This window comes from Anarrhichthys ocellatus, unplaced genomic scaffold, assembly GCF_004355925.1.
Source record: "Anarrhichthys ocellatus isolate YVR2014 unplaced genomic scaffold, GSC_Weel_1.0 scaffold1, whole genome shotgun sequence".
NCBI classification, from domain to species: Eukaryota; Metazoa; Chordata; class Actinopteri; order Perciformes; family Anarhichadidae; genus Anarrhichthys; species Anarrhichthys ocellatus.
The window spans coordinates 16,088,524-16,107,300 of NW_022280031.1; the positions used below are offsets into that span (position 1 = coordinate 16,088,524).

At 39.8% G+C, this 18,777-nt stretch overlaps 1 protein-coding gene across 2 annotated transcripts; it reads left to right on the forward strand.

Moving 5' to 3' along the window:
• The first annotated feature begins 3,262 nt into the window (after positions 1 to 3,262).
• On the forward strand, positions 3,263 to 14,113 carry LOC116381831 (protein SSUH2 homolog). Of its 2 annotated transcripts, XM_031844318.1 has the most exons (12): positions 3,263 to 3,324; positions 4,632 to 4,703; positions 4,788 to 4,857; positions 5,211 to 5,340; positions 6,630 to 6,690; positions 7,246 to 7,367; positions 8,875 to 8,937; positions 9,082 to 9,161; positions 9,904 to 9,996; positions 10,664 to 10,766; positions 11,190 to 11,297; positions 11,904 to 14,112. In XM_031844318.1, exons 1-12 carry the CDS (start codon positions 3,312 to 3,314, stop codon positions 12,042 to 12,044), a joined length of 1,056 nt encoding a protein of 351 aa, XP_031700178.1. In that variant the 5' UTR covers positions 3,263 to 3,311; the 3' UTR covers positions 12,045 to 14,112. The 2 variants fall into 2 exon arrangements, with proteins under 2 accessions (XP_031700178.1, XP_031700263.1); XM_031844403.1 differs by lacking the exons at positions 3,263 to 3,324; positions 4,632 to 4,703; positions 4,788 to 4,857; positions 5,211 to 5,340 and having other exon boundaries at positions 6,118 to 6,690; positions 9,082 to 9,216; positions 11,904 to 14,113.
• Positions 14,114 to 18,777: the final 4,664 nt, after the last annotated feature.

Consider the following 18,777-nt stretch of genomic DNA (forward strand, 5'->3'; position numbering starts at 1 on the left):
TGGTCACACACATACACACGCACACACACACACACACACCGTGGTTGTACAGGGGCAAATGGAGGAGTGTTTAACATTGATTTGATGAGGGTAATGGAAAAAATGCATGACTCTGCTTGACCCAGATGACACACACACACACACACACAGACAGAGTGATGTGTAAACATCCTCTCAGTGGAGGAGGACCAGAGGCTCAGAGCTGTGAGTTCAACTCCCTCCTGAATCTGAATAGAAACATCAGAAAATCCTCCTCAGAGTTTTCTCTCTGCGGTGTAAAACTTTTGATTTGATGACACCAATTTGTTTTTTACAATACCTGATTGGACCTGCGTTTTATTTCCAGTGGGTGTGATGAAGCTCCAGCATTTGCATTTTGGCTGATTTTGTTGAGAAGCAGGTCCGGTTTGCAGCTTTTGGCTAATGTGGCACACAGGGACATAGTTTAAACACAATATCAGCAGTAAATTTAGGATTCATTTCTATTAATCTGGTGTGACTCTAAGGTTAGCAGTGAAGTATTTATTTTAGCAGTTCAGTTTACGCGACAAAAGGCCCAATCGGACAGGATTAATTTACAGGAGGAGGTGCGTGGGCCTTTTCCATGGAAGACGTTTTGACTTGTCATAGTTGGAAAAGCACAGGTGTTACTAACAACACTAGCAATGGCTCTGTTCTATTCAAGTGATGAAGTGAAATGAAGAAAAAATTAATACGAAAATAGATTTTCTTTTTCTCGCCACAGCAAGGCGATTAATGACCAATGGCCGAAAGAATATGTGCCATAATAGCTGATGTTGCACTGTCAGGCTTTGTGAACAGAACATGTTGTATTGGATTTCCTAACACAAAATTACTTCACAGTAATAAATCATACCATCCATTAGAGACCCAGGCTGAATGCGCATGACTCGTGACACGTAAATTGTTCTTGCATGAGGCCCATTGTGTCTTCTTTGTCTCTTGGTTTGGACCAAACGAACCAAACTACAGGTGTGAAAGTGACCTTTGATGATGCAAAGTTAGAAAACATTGTAAACAGCAGCTGTAAAGAAACCTGACAGCTTCACACAGACTGAGAGAAACTCTCTGCAGCGTCACGGACCTGAACATTATTCTACAGGACATTTTAAACATTTCAAACCCTTTGAGGTGCGTTTGATTTACAGCGAGAGAGCAGAGAACACAGATAATCAAACACCCCTCAGTGTTTATTTGAACTGCAGAGTTTCCTCTCTGACTGTCTGTGGTTCAGTGTAAGAACCTCAGCACTGTAACTCGGCCTCTTTACTCAACACACTTACACACTCTGACGCTGTCGTGAGAAACAGGAATGTAAACTGAGGCCTCTTTGCCAGCAGCAGTGTGTGATTGAGTGTGTGACAGACTCTGGCTCCCCCTGCTGGCTGGAGACTGGCTACTCTTTTTTTGTATTATTCAAAATAAAAACAATGATACATTACATTAATGAACATAACAAGTACATTTAAATACATTTAAATATCAATGATACGTGAATGCAACAAAAAATAACAGGTGATGAGCAAAAAATAAAACTAAATGACAATGAGTGTTTTAATTGCAAGACAAAAAAATCAAAGGACAACCGGTTTCCATAATGTATGTGTTTTTTTTCTCTGAAGAGTTTCAACCCACAATCAATGCATGTGCATTCATTCAATGCCTCATTTTCAAGTCACGAGACGGAGGAGGTATTTGAATAGCTGTCATTTCACATTAATTAACAGTCAAAATGATACAGTCACTGGCTACTTGGAAAGTTGTGCAACCAGTGACCAGCAATTCACTGGAAGTGTATAATCAATTTCCTTTGTTGCTTGTGTGTGATATGGAGCAGAGAGTATGGTGTGGTGTGGTGCCTTCAGGCACCTGGTGGAGATATGAAACCCAGACCTGACAGAACACGCCTTACTCTGCACCCACGCTTTAAAAAATGCTGTCAACAGCACAGAAATTAATTAAGAGACAACGCACCTGACAAAAGCCTTAAAGTGGGTCTTTATTACCTGAGCTCCTTCATTATTTCGTGCTGCATTTTCCTAAATTCAAGTAATAATCAAACCACCACACATTTAATATGGAGTCTGCTAGATGTTCAGGTGGAAAGCAGAAAGAACGGGGTGGGTGTCTGATGACCTGCGAAGTATTTACCTCCAGGGGACACAAACCGCCCAAACATGCCTGAGACCGAGAGAGCAGCTCAGGACCTGTTGCACTGATGCCGAAGAATCAATCTGAGATTTGATTAAACACTCACGTGTTGGAACTGATCGTGGGTCAGATCAGTTTCAACCCCATGAGGAGGACAGGAGTTCACAGATGCTGCTGCTAAAACGCCACAACACATCGCCACACACAACATTTCTGTCTCAGCAGCAGTTCAATGAATAAAACAGTGTTCAGTAAATTCCTCTAATGTTCACTTTGCAGGTGTTCATGTTATTTTGTCCACCCCATGTGCGCTCCTGTTATCAACTCAGCTCTGTAATCCACTCCAGATGGGGCGTGGTCGACATACCTGCAGAATCAGTGGCGTCAAGGTACCGGAGCGAAAATCACAGAGGGTACCGTCCGTGTCCTTCAAAATAAAAGCCTGCAGTAATTTCAAATATTGACTCAGTAACCTTTATGTACAGAAGGTGGTCCAGTGTGCACTGTGTGTCCAAGATAATAGATTCTGAGATAATACGTATTGTGATTTTGAGTACAAACAGTAAATTTAATAGAGGTGTTATTTTGTATCACGTAATCAACTAATGTGCAGCTTTAAAAAGCATAACAAAGTAAGCTTGCTTGAATTTAGCAGCTCATTTGTATGTATTGCATTGGTTGTTTTTTTATTGCTTCATCTATTGAGCTGTTTTATCAGAGTTTGAATTTAGTGTTAAAGTTGGCTCTATAAGCATTGTTATTACAGTAATATGCATGTAATTTGTAACATCAATGATAATAATGGTTCAACTTTCTGTCTTGTAATGTGGAACTCTAACTGCTTTATTTATTTAACTTTGAATATATAGGGTGGGATGTAAGCCTGTTTCTATTTTTACAATATTTTAATTTTTAATATATGAGCATATCGGGTACAAAAAAACGTCTGTGTTACTTAAGTAGTAAAAAGTTGGGGTAAAAATAAAAACTGGCCAAGTTAGTTAGACTTTTATTTTTAAAGGATTCCCCGGACGTAGTGTTTTAATTGTCGCTGTCTGGACTGCAGCTTTGAAGTGCGCTGTGAAGCTGACGGAGATTGTCTGGATTCATTGATACTCTACTGGTCAGACAGCAGCAGGATGAGAGACCCAGGTATGATGCGACACACGACAGAACACAACACTACACGGGTCACCAAACTGACCACAACACCACACAGCTGCTACGATTTTAGTTTCTCAGAGTGAATTTAAACCTGAGTCTGAGTGCATCATGTTTTTCTTTAGACCTGGAGACATGGTCTACTCTAAACTGGGGTTAAACCCCTTTTTTTATAACAATTAAGTTTTTGCTTTTAAAACGACTGAAGACTGTTGCTACAAATACATCTGGAATAATAAAGACATGTCAGTTTATTAACTGAACTTAATTAATTAATTTAACTGAAAAGCATCATTCAGGTCAGAGAAATCCTTCATTCAAACTGTCTGTATGAGTTATTTTTGTATTTTTAGGGATTTGTGATTTCATTTTTTAATTTACAGCTTCATTGATGGTTACATTGAATTAATCAAAGTCCATTTAAGATTGATCCTCTTCCTCTGGACAGTTAAATAAACCCTCTATGACTGCATTGTTCAATGCTTGTAATGAAAAAAATCACCCCTTCTTTGCTTTCTCCACTCCTTCCCTAACTCATATTTAACTTTCCTACTTCCGCCACACCTCCTCTACTCCATCTTCTCCTTCTTTGTCTTCTTTCCCTCCTCCTCTTTATTCTTTACCTCCACCTGTCCTTCTCTGCCTCCTCTTTTCTTTCTCTATCTTCTCCTTTTCCGCTTTTGTTATATATATTTCTTTATTGGTGAAACACAGGCAGAGCACAAATGTTCTGTATTCAACATTTTCAGCGATAATGATACAATTAAATAGGAAATAAAACGAGAAAAAGAAACGTACCATGCACCCTCCACCTATAAAGTATAGGTTTGAAATTAGGTTAAGAAGTAAAATAAAATTAGGTCCAGATAACAGTATAACTGAGTATCAGCCGTCATTTGAGTCGAGGTTAAATCCTTTTCCTCCTATTTTTCCTTTCCTAAATCTTTTCTTTCCACTCCTTCGCTACCTCCTACTTCTCTTCTCCGATTCCTTCTTTAACATCTCCTTCTCTAGCTCCTTCTTTCCTTTCCTATCCCTTTCTCTCCTTCATTACTGCCTCCTTTCCTAAAGCCTCCTTTCCTTAGGCTAGCTGTTTCCCCCTGTTTCCACTCTTTGTGCTAAGCTAAACTAAGCTAACTGGCTCCAGCTTAATATTTAACGTACAGATGCGAGAGCAGTATCTATCTTCTCTCTGCAAGAAAATGTATTTCCCAAAATGTCGACTATTCGTTTAAAGGGTCTTGCCCTTAACCTACTTATGTTTTCACTTATGGACTGTTCCCTGTTTATTCCAACAGTGTATCCTCCCATCGCCCCTGGGGCCAACGCGTTTGGCAACATGCCCGGCTATGAAAGCATGGCTGCAGGAGGTAAGAGGAGTCCAACCCACAAAATTGTTCAAATTACATTCATGATGTTCCAACTATACTTAAAGAATGTTGTTGTTGCTGCAGGCGGTTTCCTGCCACCTCCTATGCCTTTGGAGCCTGTAGCACCGCCCCAACCCCACCCTGAGGAATGGATGTAAGACCTGACATCACCAGCCAATCACATGATGCTCAGGCTGGCCTATGGCTAGATTACATTACATTACAGTCATTTAGCAGACACTTTTATCCAAAGCAGCTTACAATTCAGAGTCTATCACATTTCTACACCGTAGGCACAACTACAGGAGCAATTTTGGGGTTAAGTGTCTTGCTCAACACATCAACATGCGACTAGCAGAGCCAGAGCCGGGGATTGAACCGCCGACACTCTGATTGAAAGACGGCCCTGCTATCCACTTAGCCACAGTCGCCCTCGATGAGAAGAAAGGCTGCATTCAGAGAATATGCAAATTCAACTCATGATATGTTTGTTTGTGTGTGTTGTAGCATCCCCACTCTGTCGGAGGATATAGCTCGTGAGGCGTTCAGGAGCTTTGTGTCCACTCACTCCTGCTACAGTAAAAGCCCTGTGAACGACGGAGTCATCACCAACATGGAGGCGTTCAACACCTACAGGGTGACGTGATGTTCACACACACTCCTTATGATGCTGTTAACTGGTCGTTTACTGGCGTGCTTGTTACTTAAAGTATGAACCTGTTAACACTCCGACGGCCTGCCCACGGGCTTTTGGAGTGTACACAACTGTTATGTATTGGTAGGTACTGATGCGACATGTCTTTGGAAAGCTAAGATTCTTGTGATTCGATTTATGCAAACCCTTTCAAGATACAATCACAACAGCAGTTACAATCAACGCCTATGTCAGACCACCAACAAACAAACAAACAAACAAAAAAAAACTTCAGAGTGTTACCTTTCAAAAGAGACCAAAACCATGCATGTACTCCAAATGGTTCAAGAACAGCTTTCAATTTACACTGGGTATGCCTTGGATAGGCGTTTTAGGCTAATTTTACTGGAGTGGTAACAATAAATGTTGGTTAAGTCACTATCTATCAGTGGCGGTGAATGTCACTGATGAAAGTATTGAGATATTTATATATTTGCAGTATTACGAACTGGGTGTCTGTGTTGACATTCCCAGAATTTCTTTGGGTAATTTTGGATGCCGTCAAAGACTACAGACTGCTAAACTCTAAACACAATTCCTTTTGTTCACACTCAAATCAGAAAATCTAAATCAACCAGGACTGAAAGCTGCTGCTGTGATACGTTCACTACACAGTCCATATTGTTTTAAACCAAAGGTTTTCAAAGTTTGACAGTAATCAGCACCAACACCCCTCTATAATTCTCCCCCCCTCCCCTCTAAATTCTGGATTTACATTCCTGAAAATGCTTTTTGCATTGAGTCAGTTACGTTGCAATGGGCTACAACTTGAGCCGAATTAACTGTTAGCAGTTCTTGTTTGCCACTTACTCATGGATGTACTGACAACTATCACTAGCTTACTTTGATACTGAAGAAAGCTTAAAATGTTATAATTCTCATGCAAGTTATGAAGACCATCTTTTTTTTCTGTGTTAAGTGCATTTACGGACATTTATCTGGAGATACTGATATCCTAAAACAAAGTGTAGGTCAAGCTGAATAAAAAATATTGACCAAAGTGTGATTGGAGAATCAGACTTCTTCTGATTCAGTTTCCTAAATCCTTCGATTGTAACACAACCATCGCTGTGATTATTACTAATTAGTGTTTCTATCAGTATTTGTTTTGTAATGTTGTATTATTGCTGTTACTCTTTTATATTCATACCACTGTTGTCTCTGTCAGCTGACATGTTATTAACACTGCACACACATGTAGCGTCTCTTGAAGTGTGTTTTCTGCTCTGTAGTATCAACTGGAGACGTTCACTGAGACCAGGAAAACTGAGCAGGCCCAAAAACCTTATGAAGGTAAACAAACACACAGACATTTGTGCAACCTGAACCTAATTCTGAGCCTCAAAGGTCCACTGCTTCCTTCACGTTATTTAATTCATGTAAGTGTGGTGACTTTATTGGTACCCTTGCCATAATGTTTTCCAGGAAGTTAAGCTGCCAGTTTCATGGGGTCTTTAAGCCTTAAACGAAGTCTGAACCTTTAAACAGCCCTTTGTTTGTGTGAATTTGATTGTTTCTTGTAATAAAAAGGTTCCCTTCAATAACCAGATCTCACACCCTGGTTGTCGGAGTGTCCTATAGTCCCTACTATAGATCAAAAACTTCAAAACACTGACTCCTACATTTCCCATAATGCAGCTGGAGGGTGTCTTTCATTAGACCCTCTCAGCCTGTTACACACCCACCTCTTGTAGACTTCACACCTGCTTTGTAGTGCAAGTTTTCTGTTATACATCGTAAGTGTCCCAGCCCAAACTGAGATAACTCTTATGACATCACTGAGCCAGCAGGCGTCAGGTGTTTTTTGATTGACAGTTCGCTGTGACGTCTCTTTTGTGTGACTAACAGGTGAGGAAGCTGACTTCAACACCCAGCCGGCCCCCCAGCCCTGGGACATCCCGGCCAAGACTCCCAGCTTCTTCACCAAGCACAAAGAGAAGATCCGCGTGCCCTTCACCTCCTCCATCAAGGTGATTGGTAAACAGAAGTTGTCCGTCATAGAACACCTTGTTGCCATGGTTACCTGCAGTTGATTCTACCTTATAATTTACAAACATACAGCTGACAGCCAATCAGAGAGCAGGATTCTCTGAGTTTAGAGTATGGATATTTTGGAGGAGGTTGGAGAGGTCTTTGAGAAGGTTCCAGAGATTCAAGGGTTCACTTTGAGGGTTTTACAGCCTTTTGAGGAGGTTCCAGGAGTCCTTGGGAAGATTCAAATGGGGCTTGACGAGGTTCCAGGAGTCCTTGAGAATATTTAAATGGTGCTTGAAGAGGTTCCAGGAGTCCTTGAGAAGATTTAAATGTGGCTTGAAGAGGTTCCAGGGGTCCTTTATAAATGGTCCAAAAGTTCTGAAAGCTGGGCCTGGCTGGAAGAACTCATAGGAGTTCTTGAAAAGGATCCTGAGGTGTTCCTGGAAGATGTTACAGTGGTCCTTGAGTGAGTTCTATGGGGCCTTAAAGAGCCTCACTAGAGTCTAGAATCACAGATCATCAACTAAGATTTATCAATTCTGACCCCCAACAACACAGCTAGATGACATTTCTGAAATGTAACTTTAACCCACTACCCTGAGCTGATTCATGTTGGCCTCCAGTCTTTCCTTTGTTTTGCCGCCAGCTAACACTGTGATGTAATCACGACGTCAGCTTTAGGAAATCCCTTTCTCTGAAATGATCTGTGATTGACCAAAATCTCCTGTCGCGGGTCAGATTTTCTAGTCTGAAAACAGAATCAAGAGGAGGTGCAGAAGTCTAGTTATCTGGCTCAGACCGTTTGAATTACAAAATGCTGAAAAGTTATTGGAGAATTTTTGCCCAATGACGGCACACAAAAATTGCCAACCCCAGCTTTAACTCAAACTACATAAACCTAACAGCAATTAATTAACATAATACAAAGTCATTATTAGCTGTGCTTTATGTGACTTTCGCCCATCTGGAAGGAAAAATAAGAGATGAAATGCGATGGCTGGTAAAAGGTGGCGTTACTGGTGTTCTACTGCCAACCAACTGACAAAACCAGCAGCACCCAACAGCTGTCCTCCTCCCTTATGTGACGTTATAGGCTACTCAAATAGAAATGTATAGAAAATCAACACGGGGTGTCTGTAAATCTTACGAACTGGTGCCTGCCTATATATTTATAGCGACCTTTTCTCAAAATACTGCTGTTTCTGAGGTGTTGGAATTTCAAATAACGTTACTCAATTAGAAATGTATAGAAAATAAATTGTGGTAATCTGTAATACAGGCTTACAAAAATGTTGCTTAAATAGAACCAGCAGTATCTTAGGAAAAAGCCTCTGTGGTGTTGGCATTTTAAAACCGATGCCTGTAGTGCAACATAGGAGCAGCAACTGAAGCATGTGTCTAATGAGGCGCGTCAATTATCACTTTGAGTGCGTTTTGCCACTTCAGTGTGACTCCAACAGACACTAACGTTATTTTTAACTGTGTGTGTATTTGTGTGTTTAGGAATGCACTAACTGCAACGCTTTGGGGACGGTTCGGTGTCAAGAGTGCAATGGAAATGGAACAGTAAGAAGTATCAGTCAATTGATCAATCAGTAGTAATGAACTGCATAATAATTGCAGTTTACAGACAAAGTTAGTCAGAGCTAATTTAATGTGGATTGACAATGAAAATGTTAATATTATTCGTGTGTGTGTGTGTCTTTGTAGAAACCATGCTATCTGTGTAACGGCTCTGGGCGGCGCAATGAGCAAGGCTGCTCTAGCTGTGATGCTACAGGCAAAACAAGGTCCTGGGGGGTTTAACGCTGCTACTTTCTCAGAAATGCAACAGAAGAGCAGCTGGTACATCTGAAGTCAAGTAATAATGTTCAGCTAGCTGGACCACGGCGCAAATGAATAGGCTACTTACTAATTTGTAACTAATTTGACAGACGATATTGATATTTAATTATTTTATTGATTCGAAAATTATTGTTTTTTCCTATAAAAAACAGTGCTCTTACTGTGTACGGAGATCCAAAATGCGCAGATAGCAACGGTCTTCATAGCACGGTATAAAGAAATAATGCAATAAGACTGCAGAATGCAGTAATTCACCAATCAGAATAAAGTATTCAACAACTCCATGTAATCAATAATAAAAGCAGCTGCAATATGATTTGCTGCCGCATGTGGAGGGAGCAGTTTTGATAGACATTCTTTTTACTAAGTTAAAAGACAGGAAAACGTACAACTGTAACAGAAAAATGAAACTCACAAAAGTTTATTTTGATTTTCAATTAAAGGAATTGTTGAATAAATTAGTCTAGGAGGAAGGAAATCAATCTAAAAAGTGATTTGATACTTTTTCAAATGTTTAGTAGAATATGAAGATAATAAACTATCTAACATTAAAAACAGTAATGCCCTTTAAATCACACTGTACAGTGAGTAGCCACTGGATCAGATCACAGTAGAATGTGAAACATGCATCATGTCTGACTGAGTGTGTGTGTGTGTGTGTGTGTGTGTGTGTGTGTGTGTGTGTAGGTGTACCAAGTGTAATGCTCGGGGAAACATGGATTGTGAAACCTGTGAAGGAAAACGACAAATGCTGTCTTACATCAAGCTCAAAGTGAAGTGGTGAGTAGGCTGCTGATACTACAGCTGTTACAGTGGTCCTTGAGGAGGGTCCTGGGATCTTTAAGGGGCTTTCAGTGGTCATAGAGTAGGTTCCCTGAGTCCTTGAAGTTGTTTCAGTGGTCCTGGAAGATATAACATTGGTCCTTGAAGAGGAATCATGGTGCCTTAGCTTCCAGAGGGCACTTGGGGTTCCAGAGCTCCTCGAAGACGTACATGCGGTCTTTGAGGAGGTTCAAAGGGTTTCCAAGGTTCTAATAGGCCTTGAAGAGGGTCCAAAATGTATTGAAGATGATCCTTGAGGGTGTTCAACACCTGATCACAAATCTGAACCAGTGGCTCTGAGATTGATCGGCTGAAAGCACACACAATGAACCATTTTATACACTATTTCTTCAAACAATAATGACATCAAAACAATTTTAATATGATTTAATGGTTAGCATTCTTCAAACAGTGGCTTTAATGTAGTTTCATATCAAATGGATTCAGTGGACAGTGGTGTTATGGATCACATCATTGACCTCTGGTGGCATAAAGATAAACTGCATGATGTGAATTTAAATTCATACAAATACGTCTGTACACTGTTTCCAATTTAAATAACTGTGTGTGTGTGTGTGTGTGTGTGTGTGTGTGTGTGTGTGTATATATATATATTTGTGTTTAGGTCTAACCATGAGGAGTACCATGTGGTGCCGCAGAACTCTGGTCTGAAGATCGAACTTGACTCAGTGAACGGGAAGGAGCTGTTCCAGAACAGCCAGAGCCTGGTACAAACACACACACTAGTGAACTTCACTTAAATACTCAGTATTTGATTGAGAGAATAAAAAAATAAAAAAAACATTCCTGTCATCCCACTAAGCCCTCTGGGGCAAATTGCACTTAGTGCAAACGCTTAACGAATGCTTCAGGTCTTGTCCGGGCTCACTTAAATACTCAGTATTTAAGTGAAGTTATATAATATATATTATATAAAAGGGTAGTCATTTCTTCCAATGTAAATGTAGGCACTATTTATTTCAGGCGAGTTGCAGCACCTCCATTATAATATGCTGCAGGACTCTCCTTCGTTTGTTATGTTCCTGAAATAAAACTTTGGGTTTTTGGGGTAATTAAAGGACGTTGCTAATGTTAGCCATCTGTTTTATTGTCAGTACCTTGTGTTAGACTCTCGGTCTGTCTCCTCTCAGCTCTACCCGCTGCTTGGGTTCCCAAACCCGGCCATCTCCGAGGCCTCTCAGCGCATGATCAAAGATCACCAAACCAAATACGGCCAGACCTCCAGGATCCTGCAGCAGGTGAGTCAATCAGACAGATGCATGACTGACGGATTCAAGAGAAACTCAAAGACAAGATAAGCATCACTGTAGCTAACATTAAGGCCCTTTCTTTTTTGTAAGTTTTTGTAAATTAAAGCGATTTGTGTAGCTTAAATAACCTAATTAATAATTTAAGTGATTTTGGAGAAATGCAGATATCAAGTCATGGAACATGACTAGGGATGTCAGGATATAACATTTTGATATCACGATTATTGTCAGAGGAAATATCAGTTTTTCCGTTTTCACGATTATTAACCAGAATACTTATAGGCTTCTAGCTTATATACTAAAATATTTATCATTATCATCAACTGTTTCCTTTTACTTTATTAGTCACCTATAGTGGCAATTTGTATGAAACACACAATTCAAATGATAAGGAAATAAAAAATGTGGACATTGGAAGTTTTAATGAAGTAGCTGTTTCCCCCTGCCTCCAGTCTTTATGCTAAGCTAGGCTAACCACATCCTGAAAGAGAGAGAGAGAATACGTGTTTCCCAAAATGTTGAAACTATTCCTTTAACATTGCTCTCTCTCTCTCTCTCTCTCTCTCTCTCTCTCTCTCTCTCTCTCTCTCTCAGAGGCAGACGGTCGAGTTGATCCCGATCACTAAAGTGAACTACAAGTGGAAGGGCAAAGCTCACCTCTACTACGTCTACGGCAACGAGCACAAAGTCAGCGCCGACAATTACCCAGCAACCTGCTGCTGTGTCATCCAGTAGACACACACACACACACACACTTAAACAGAAACAGTTTTCTTTTTTTATAAAGAATTGATTTATAATTTCTGAAGTAAAAAAAAAACCTGAAACTTTCATTCTTTAACATTTTACATACTTAAGTTTCAGTTTTGTAACAAATAACTTTCATAGTACTGGTATTGAATTATTTGTCTTAATTAGCAGTTAAGTTCGACATTAACTGAACAATTCTGGAGGAATTTTTAATTTCCAAAACTGTCCTCTCACTTCAGACTCTACCTAATAGATAAATAAATAATATCAAGAATTACATTTTATCTAGATACATTTTGAATCTTTCACATCAATAACTGAATATTTGATTTCCAAATTTAAGAATGAAAAATTGTATATATTTTATGGTTAAACCGGACGGTTTTCTCCCATTATTGTCTCTATGTGGACACCTGTGTTGACCATCATGTCTCATCACAACATGACCACTTAATGGAGATATTGTTTCTGTTACAAAACACTTTTACTGAACCCACATAATGCTAGTAGGTGCCATTTAACGGGCAAATTCAGGTTTTGGTTGGTGTTTTTTTCCAGTCAGCTGTATTGGTCGTCTGTGAGTCATTGCTTCATAGGTGCTAGCTGTTAAACCAAAAGTAATTCATAAGTCATAGTGCGTAGCAGGATGTCTTCAAACATGTGCTGTTTAAGGACGTTATGAGATCGAGGGAGAGAAAACAGCATGATTTTGTCTTTGTTTCTGTGCAGGATTTATGCTCATGAATTTAGCAGGATTTCGGTATGTGCAGCGGCTTTAATGCTGGAACTGTAGTTGTGTGCAGATTCCTGTAAACTCCTCTGCGTATATCTACACCTAGAAGGGTGTTATGGGTGTGACTGAAGGTCGCAGACGACCCAACGAACACACCACCTGCAGCCTCAACAATGAATTGTGCAGCCCTGCTGCATGAAAGATTTGTTAATCCATCCTCTGAATTCTTTTGTCTTTTCCTCACCAGAAATATACCAAAAAAAAGAAACTATGGGCTTGTACATAATCACAACATAGCTACTGATTTAAAAAAAACCTCATCACCTACGTAGATCAGAAGACGCAAATTAAAGTTACTGCTCTTAAAAAAACACTTCTGTTGTGTTTACAGCTGAATTTAGCTTCTGCAGTTTCACCTTACAAGACAAAAATAAACTACCCTTTGCTTTTTAACTGCACTTCTGCAGTACAGCTGAGCTCCAGTAGAGGGCGCTCTGGTGTTTAACACACTCTGCTGACTGCCTTCAGTACAACATGCGTATCTGTGACAAATGGGAAAAAGCCACTTTAGATTTGTAAGTTTTACTGTTTGTGTGTAAATGACCATATATATGTATATTAGTCCATACTTTCCATTCTGCATTTCATAATATCCATGATGCTTATTGTTTATCTTCGGGGGTGTATCACTGGTACTGTTTATTGTGAGTCTGTGTGTGTCATCGTGGCAAATTGTGGTCATCGAGACGGCCACTGTAGCGGGAACTATGACACAGGCGGTTTCGACAGCTGTGGCGGGTCTTTATATTTCTGTCTGTCTGTCTGTGGACAGGTTTAATCGATGCAAAGGTGTCTCACCTGTGCAAGATGCAGTCATGAAACTTTACAGATGTTAAGTTGAGATCAAAAAGAAGGTTGAGTTTTAAAATGGCCGTGGTCTGAGCAAGGGCGCCACAAGGAGGAGGGGAGGAATTAGGGAAGGGTTCATCGCCCCCCCTATAACTTTACGCCCTTGGTCCGATTTTAGTGTCGCAGCTGTTGTGATCCCATTGCAAGATGGTCTCTAGTTTAAGTTTCATTTTTTTCTATCCTCAACAATAATAAAACACTTTTCAGCAGTCAACTGTTTGCTAAATGTTCTTGAAAAACAACAATAATGTGAATTTGCAGTTTATTGTCTCAAACTAAAGTGACGTATGCTGGAACGGGATTGGTTGCTTTGTCTGCCATGTAAATGCCTTAAAACCGGGGTTTTCAAAGCCGGAGACTGTGGGCCTCCCCTCAAACAGAGCTTGGAAAAAGGTGCCGCACATGACTGTTATTTGATCACATAGACACTCAACAATTGAGCCAAGATAGCCTAAAATCTCATTCAGACTACACCAAATACATTTAAAAAAAGTTTGTCCTTAAGAATGTATTAGTTTCTGACTCTAGGAATGTGGGATAAGTTCCCCAACTGTTCAACCAAATCACACACATTCTTTGATCTTGTTTTGATATCTAATGTAATACATTTACATCACTTCAATTCACTGAGCCTCTCCGGAATCTGTTAGGAGCGGGCGCCTGTTATTGTTGAAGCTCACCTGCTTCTGTCACATCGCTTCTGTTTACAACTACACATGTGAAAACACAATAACCACAAACCACAAAAGTGTATCAGTCAAGTCAAAAATATCACTAAATACATGAACAAATACTAGTTAAGTAAATAATTAAAATGGAGCGTATAATGAAATGCAAACCTTTTTACTTTTTCTTTAACCTCCATTCAGATAATAGAAAAATAGCCAATAGCTTTAACTGGTTTCCCTTTACCACCATTCACGTGAAAAATGAATTAAAACTTTTTAACCCCTTCATATTCCATTCTGTGGACTTCCAAGTAGCATTAGCTAATGTTTTTAGTGTTAGCTTGCCTGATAGTAAGAAGAGCATATAGTTAAAGTGGTTTAATCTGTTTTATTTGACTTAATTTTTTTACTTGGAGTCTAAATAATGGAACCCTAATCTAATTTTCTCAGTTTTTATATTATTGTTTTGCCGTTGTTGCTGTTGGGCCCTCAAGGCCTTCACCATGTGCTCTGAAACAAAGGGATCTGACTTGTTCAACAAAAGGCCTGATCTGAGTTTGAGATAAGAGCAAGCTCCAAGGAATGTTTCACATGGCCTTAGAGGCGAAGGCAATAAAACACTGCGACCCCATTGGACAAATAGCCACAGACACCCGAGGAACCCCCGTGGCTCAGCCCTGCTTTCCCTGAAACTACAAAACTCTGCTTCACCCCCAGCTCTCTGCCATTCCACCCAATTCAATTCGCAAGTAAGGAGGCAAGAACAACTTTGCTTTTAAAAGAACATAGCTTTGCTGCTTTTCAAAGAACACCCTTGGGCAGTCTTACATTTGCTGGACGAATAAAGACTGTTTTGTTTTGTTTTTGGATCGACTTTGTGCCGGATATAAGGACGAGAATCCCCTTGACTTCCGAAGATATTCTCGAAGAGAGAGTTTATCCCGCACAGCTTGGAGCTGCGCAGCCTGAGTTTAAGAGAGAAACTCAGAAGGACCACTAAGAAGTCATCTCACCGTAACACGTTTAGCTTGGTGTCTGGGCTTAGTTAGGTCATAGTGTTTATTACCTTGTTTGTGTTTTGTTATAAGTTACTTGTGGAGAATTTCAGTATTAAACGCATTATTAGTAGGATTTAATAACACCCCTAGTGGTGAGTAGAAGTGTTACAATAATAAATATGTTAGTCACAATATGTTTCCATATGGAATGTATTATAGGTTTACAATATTCTTACTTATAGAGGATATTATATGTTACAGTATATTAACTCATTGAATGTATTAAATCATAGAAGTATAGTCACTGTAGGTATTAAAACACTAAGAATAGTTTTGAGGGTCAGATAGGGATTCTGAGTGAGGTGTCAGACATGCAGCAGCAAATGGAGGCGACCTCATCGATGGAGGATGGGGCCAGAGGGACGGTCAAATGCCAAGCTGACCAGCAGGACAGAGAGGAGGAGTCCAAGATGTTTTGCTAAGGGATCGATAATGGGAGGGGACAGAATTCAAATGAAGCCAATCACTAATCGCCACGGAGGGTCATTCACACGTTTTATGACAGTATCGGACACTTTCCGACTCTCAGGGGATACAAAAGACAATGTTTTAGGGAGTTTATCTCAGATCACTGCAGCTCTCATTTTCAGCTAACTGGCCGCGCCGGACTGTGAGGAGATGCGTGTATGTGGTCTCTGCTCTCGAGAACATTACTATTGATAGTTAATTCAGTTTGTAAGTGAACTTTGTGTAGTACATTAAATATTGTTTTTAATTTGAACCGGATCTAGCTCATTCTTCTGATGCGCGTGCGCAGTAAGAAGCTCGCAGCAGAAGAGTACCTGTGGCCTGCAGGCTCCTTCATCCTTTGTTCTTAAAAACCTGACATACTGTATTGTTATAACTGACTTTATCATTTAAAAGACCAGAACTGCCGGTTTCTGTGTGATAAGCTAACGGTTTCTGTATTCAACGGCTGCAGTGAGGCTCTGCGAAACTACCCCTCCCCATAACTACATGCATGCACACACACACACACACACACACACACACACACACTCTCACCAGATTGTTTGTTGATTTTAGATAGCATGCTCATAAATGTATAGTATTTGTTGTTAGTTTTAGATATTATTTGACCTGATCAATATTATTGGAGTTTAATAAACTCTGGTATACTTTAAAGAGCAGCTTTCTGTGATCACCTTTGTGCACGTGTATTGTGATAATAGCTGGATATGTGGTCTGTTGCTCGAACTCAACCTTCACTTTTCACTCTGAATGTGAAATAGTACTCAGACTATTGACATTGTGAGTGAAAACTAATTATGAGACTTATTTTATAGTTTGGTTATTGGTTATCTCAGGGTGGTGCCCCATTATTATTAATAATTGTTAATAATCTTACTGGCATTAATAAATCTATTAATGTCAATAATTTAGTTTTCATGTTTGCTGAAAACTCAAACACGCTCCTTTTCGTTCCCAGCATTGCTATATTTTCAAACACAAGTGGTATATATGTACATGCATGTGCACGTTAGATTGGTAAGAGTCATTCATTGACACATATACTTTATATGTCTTTTAAATATATGGCCTTACAAACACAGAGACTGGTTAGAAATATGTAAGCAGGAAATAAGATATGGAGATATACTGAACCCTGATCTGAAGTTTCTCAGGAAGCTGAAAAAGTGTTGAGAATGTCGACGTGTTGGAGACTCGAGGAGGAAGCAGATGTCAGCTGTCTGTGACGGAGGAAGTGCAGAGGAGAGACGTACTTTCATTTTTGTTGGCATCCCTGCATGTTTTTATTCTCCTTGTGTTGTAGATTACACAGTAGGTTTCATTTCTCAATACTGTTTTATTTGCAAATACATTTCATTTAGTCCGTTTTTGGAGACGACTCATGTAACAGATGTATTTTGTGTTGTTCAGGGTTGCGATTAAACCCTGTCTCAGCATTAATTTAGCAGCAAACAACTTCATCTATGTAAAGATATAGTGGAGTAATGTCTACTGAGCAGAGAATGAAGTCACTCTCCCTCTGTGTGTGTTATCTGAGCTTCTCTGTGCTTTGCTGAAATAGTCAGGCAAACAGGCGCGCACATGTTAGCACCTGTTAGCGTGCCCCGTGTCAGCACTGTTGCCGTTGTTTCGCTGTTAGCAATGTTAGCTGCGGGCCGACGACTCAGCTGTCATAATGTTGCGAGCTGTGTGGAGGCAATAGATATGCTGTGAATTTCGAATTTAGCACCTTTAAAGTATCAAAAGTAAAAGTAAACAATATTCAGAATGGCTCCTTTTAACAATGCTGTATTATTATAGGATATGATGCTATTTTATTGTCTCTGGTGGTTTGTTTTATTTAACATTCAGGAAATGTAGAGAATAAGGCTGAAAGGTGAGCTGATTCTCATCTCTGTGTGTCTCTGTTATCTCTTCTCTTCCTGTCTGTGCAGTCTGACATTCTGCGGATGTCACCATCGGATCACTCTGAGATGTCCTTTGTGTCTGCAGCCCATCCCAGCATGCACTGCAGCAACAGTTTGTTGGAGATAAACTACATCATGGTCCTCTTCTTTTATGGTAATTGTCTGCCTGTGTGTTGTTCCTCCTCCCTCTCGCTGCTGAAGGTGAGCGGATGAGTCTTGTTTCCTGTCAGATAACGAAGACTTGTGTCTCAACTGATCTCTGAGGCTGTTAACGTGTTCACATTTGTCAGATGAAGAACTCCTTTTCATCCATCCTTCGCAAGAAGTCCAACATGTCCAACACAGAGGACAATATCCAATTATCACTGATTTATTTACCCCTGCAAGAAATATTTTTTCATGTATTCACTCACATATCTTTTGTTTTCGTTGATTTTAAATAAAATGAATGTTGATCTGCTTGGAGAAATCTCTTCTTTTTATTAAAATGTTCAAGTTTTCTGCCTTAAATTTGGGAGATGACAATGAAGACAGAAATACTGTATGGGATATTGTATCAGACGGCAGCAGCTTTGCTGTAATAGTAGATTTGGGGAAGTGTACGCTGCTGCAACCCCAGCCAATGTTAGCCAAGACTATACTTCACTTTAAGTAGTTCTCATCCTCAAAGGCTTGAAACAAACTGTCAAACGGGATGATGTTCAAACAAAATAAAATTTAGATTTTTCCTTATCATGCAATAATACTAGAACAAACTAAGTTTTTGCTTGGGGCTTGTTAGTTTTAGCTTTTAGCTTCTGTCTTTTGGCACAATATTCTGTTTGCTTTAGCTTCTGTCTTTTGGCACAATATTCTGTTTTCTTTAGCTTTTGTCTTTTAGCTCAATATTCTGTTTGCTTTAGCTTTTGTCTTTTAGCTCAATATCCTGTTTGCTTTAGCTTCTGTCTTTTGGCACAATATTCTGTTTGCTTT

Coding starts and splice junctions, on each gene's coding strand:
- LOC116381831 (XM_031844318.1), top strand. Junction 8,938..9,081: donor AGTGCAATGGAAATGGAACA/GTAAGAAGTATC, acceptor GTGTCTTTGTAG/AAACCATGCTATCTGTGTAA. Junction 9,997..10,663: donor ATCAAGCTCAAAGTGAAGTG/GTGAGTAGGCTG, acceptor ATTTGTGTTTAG/GTCTAACCATGAGGAGTACC.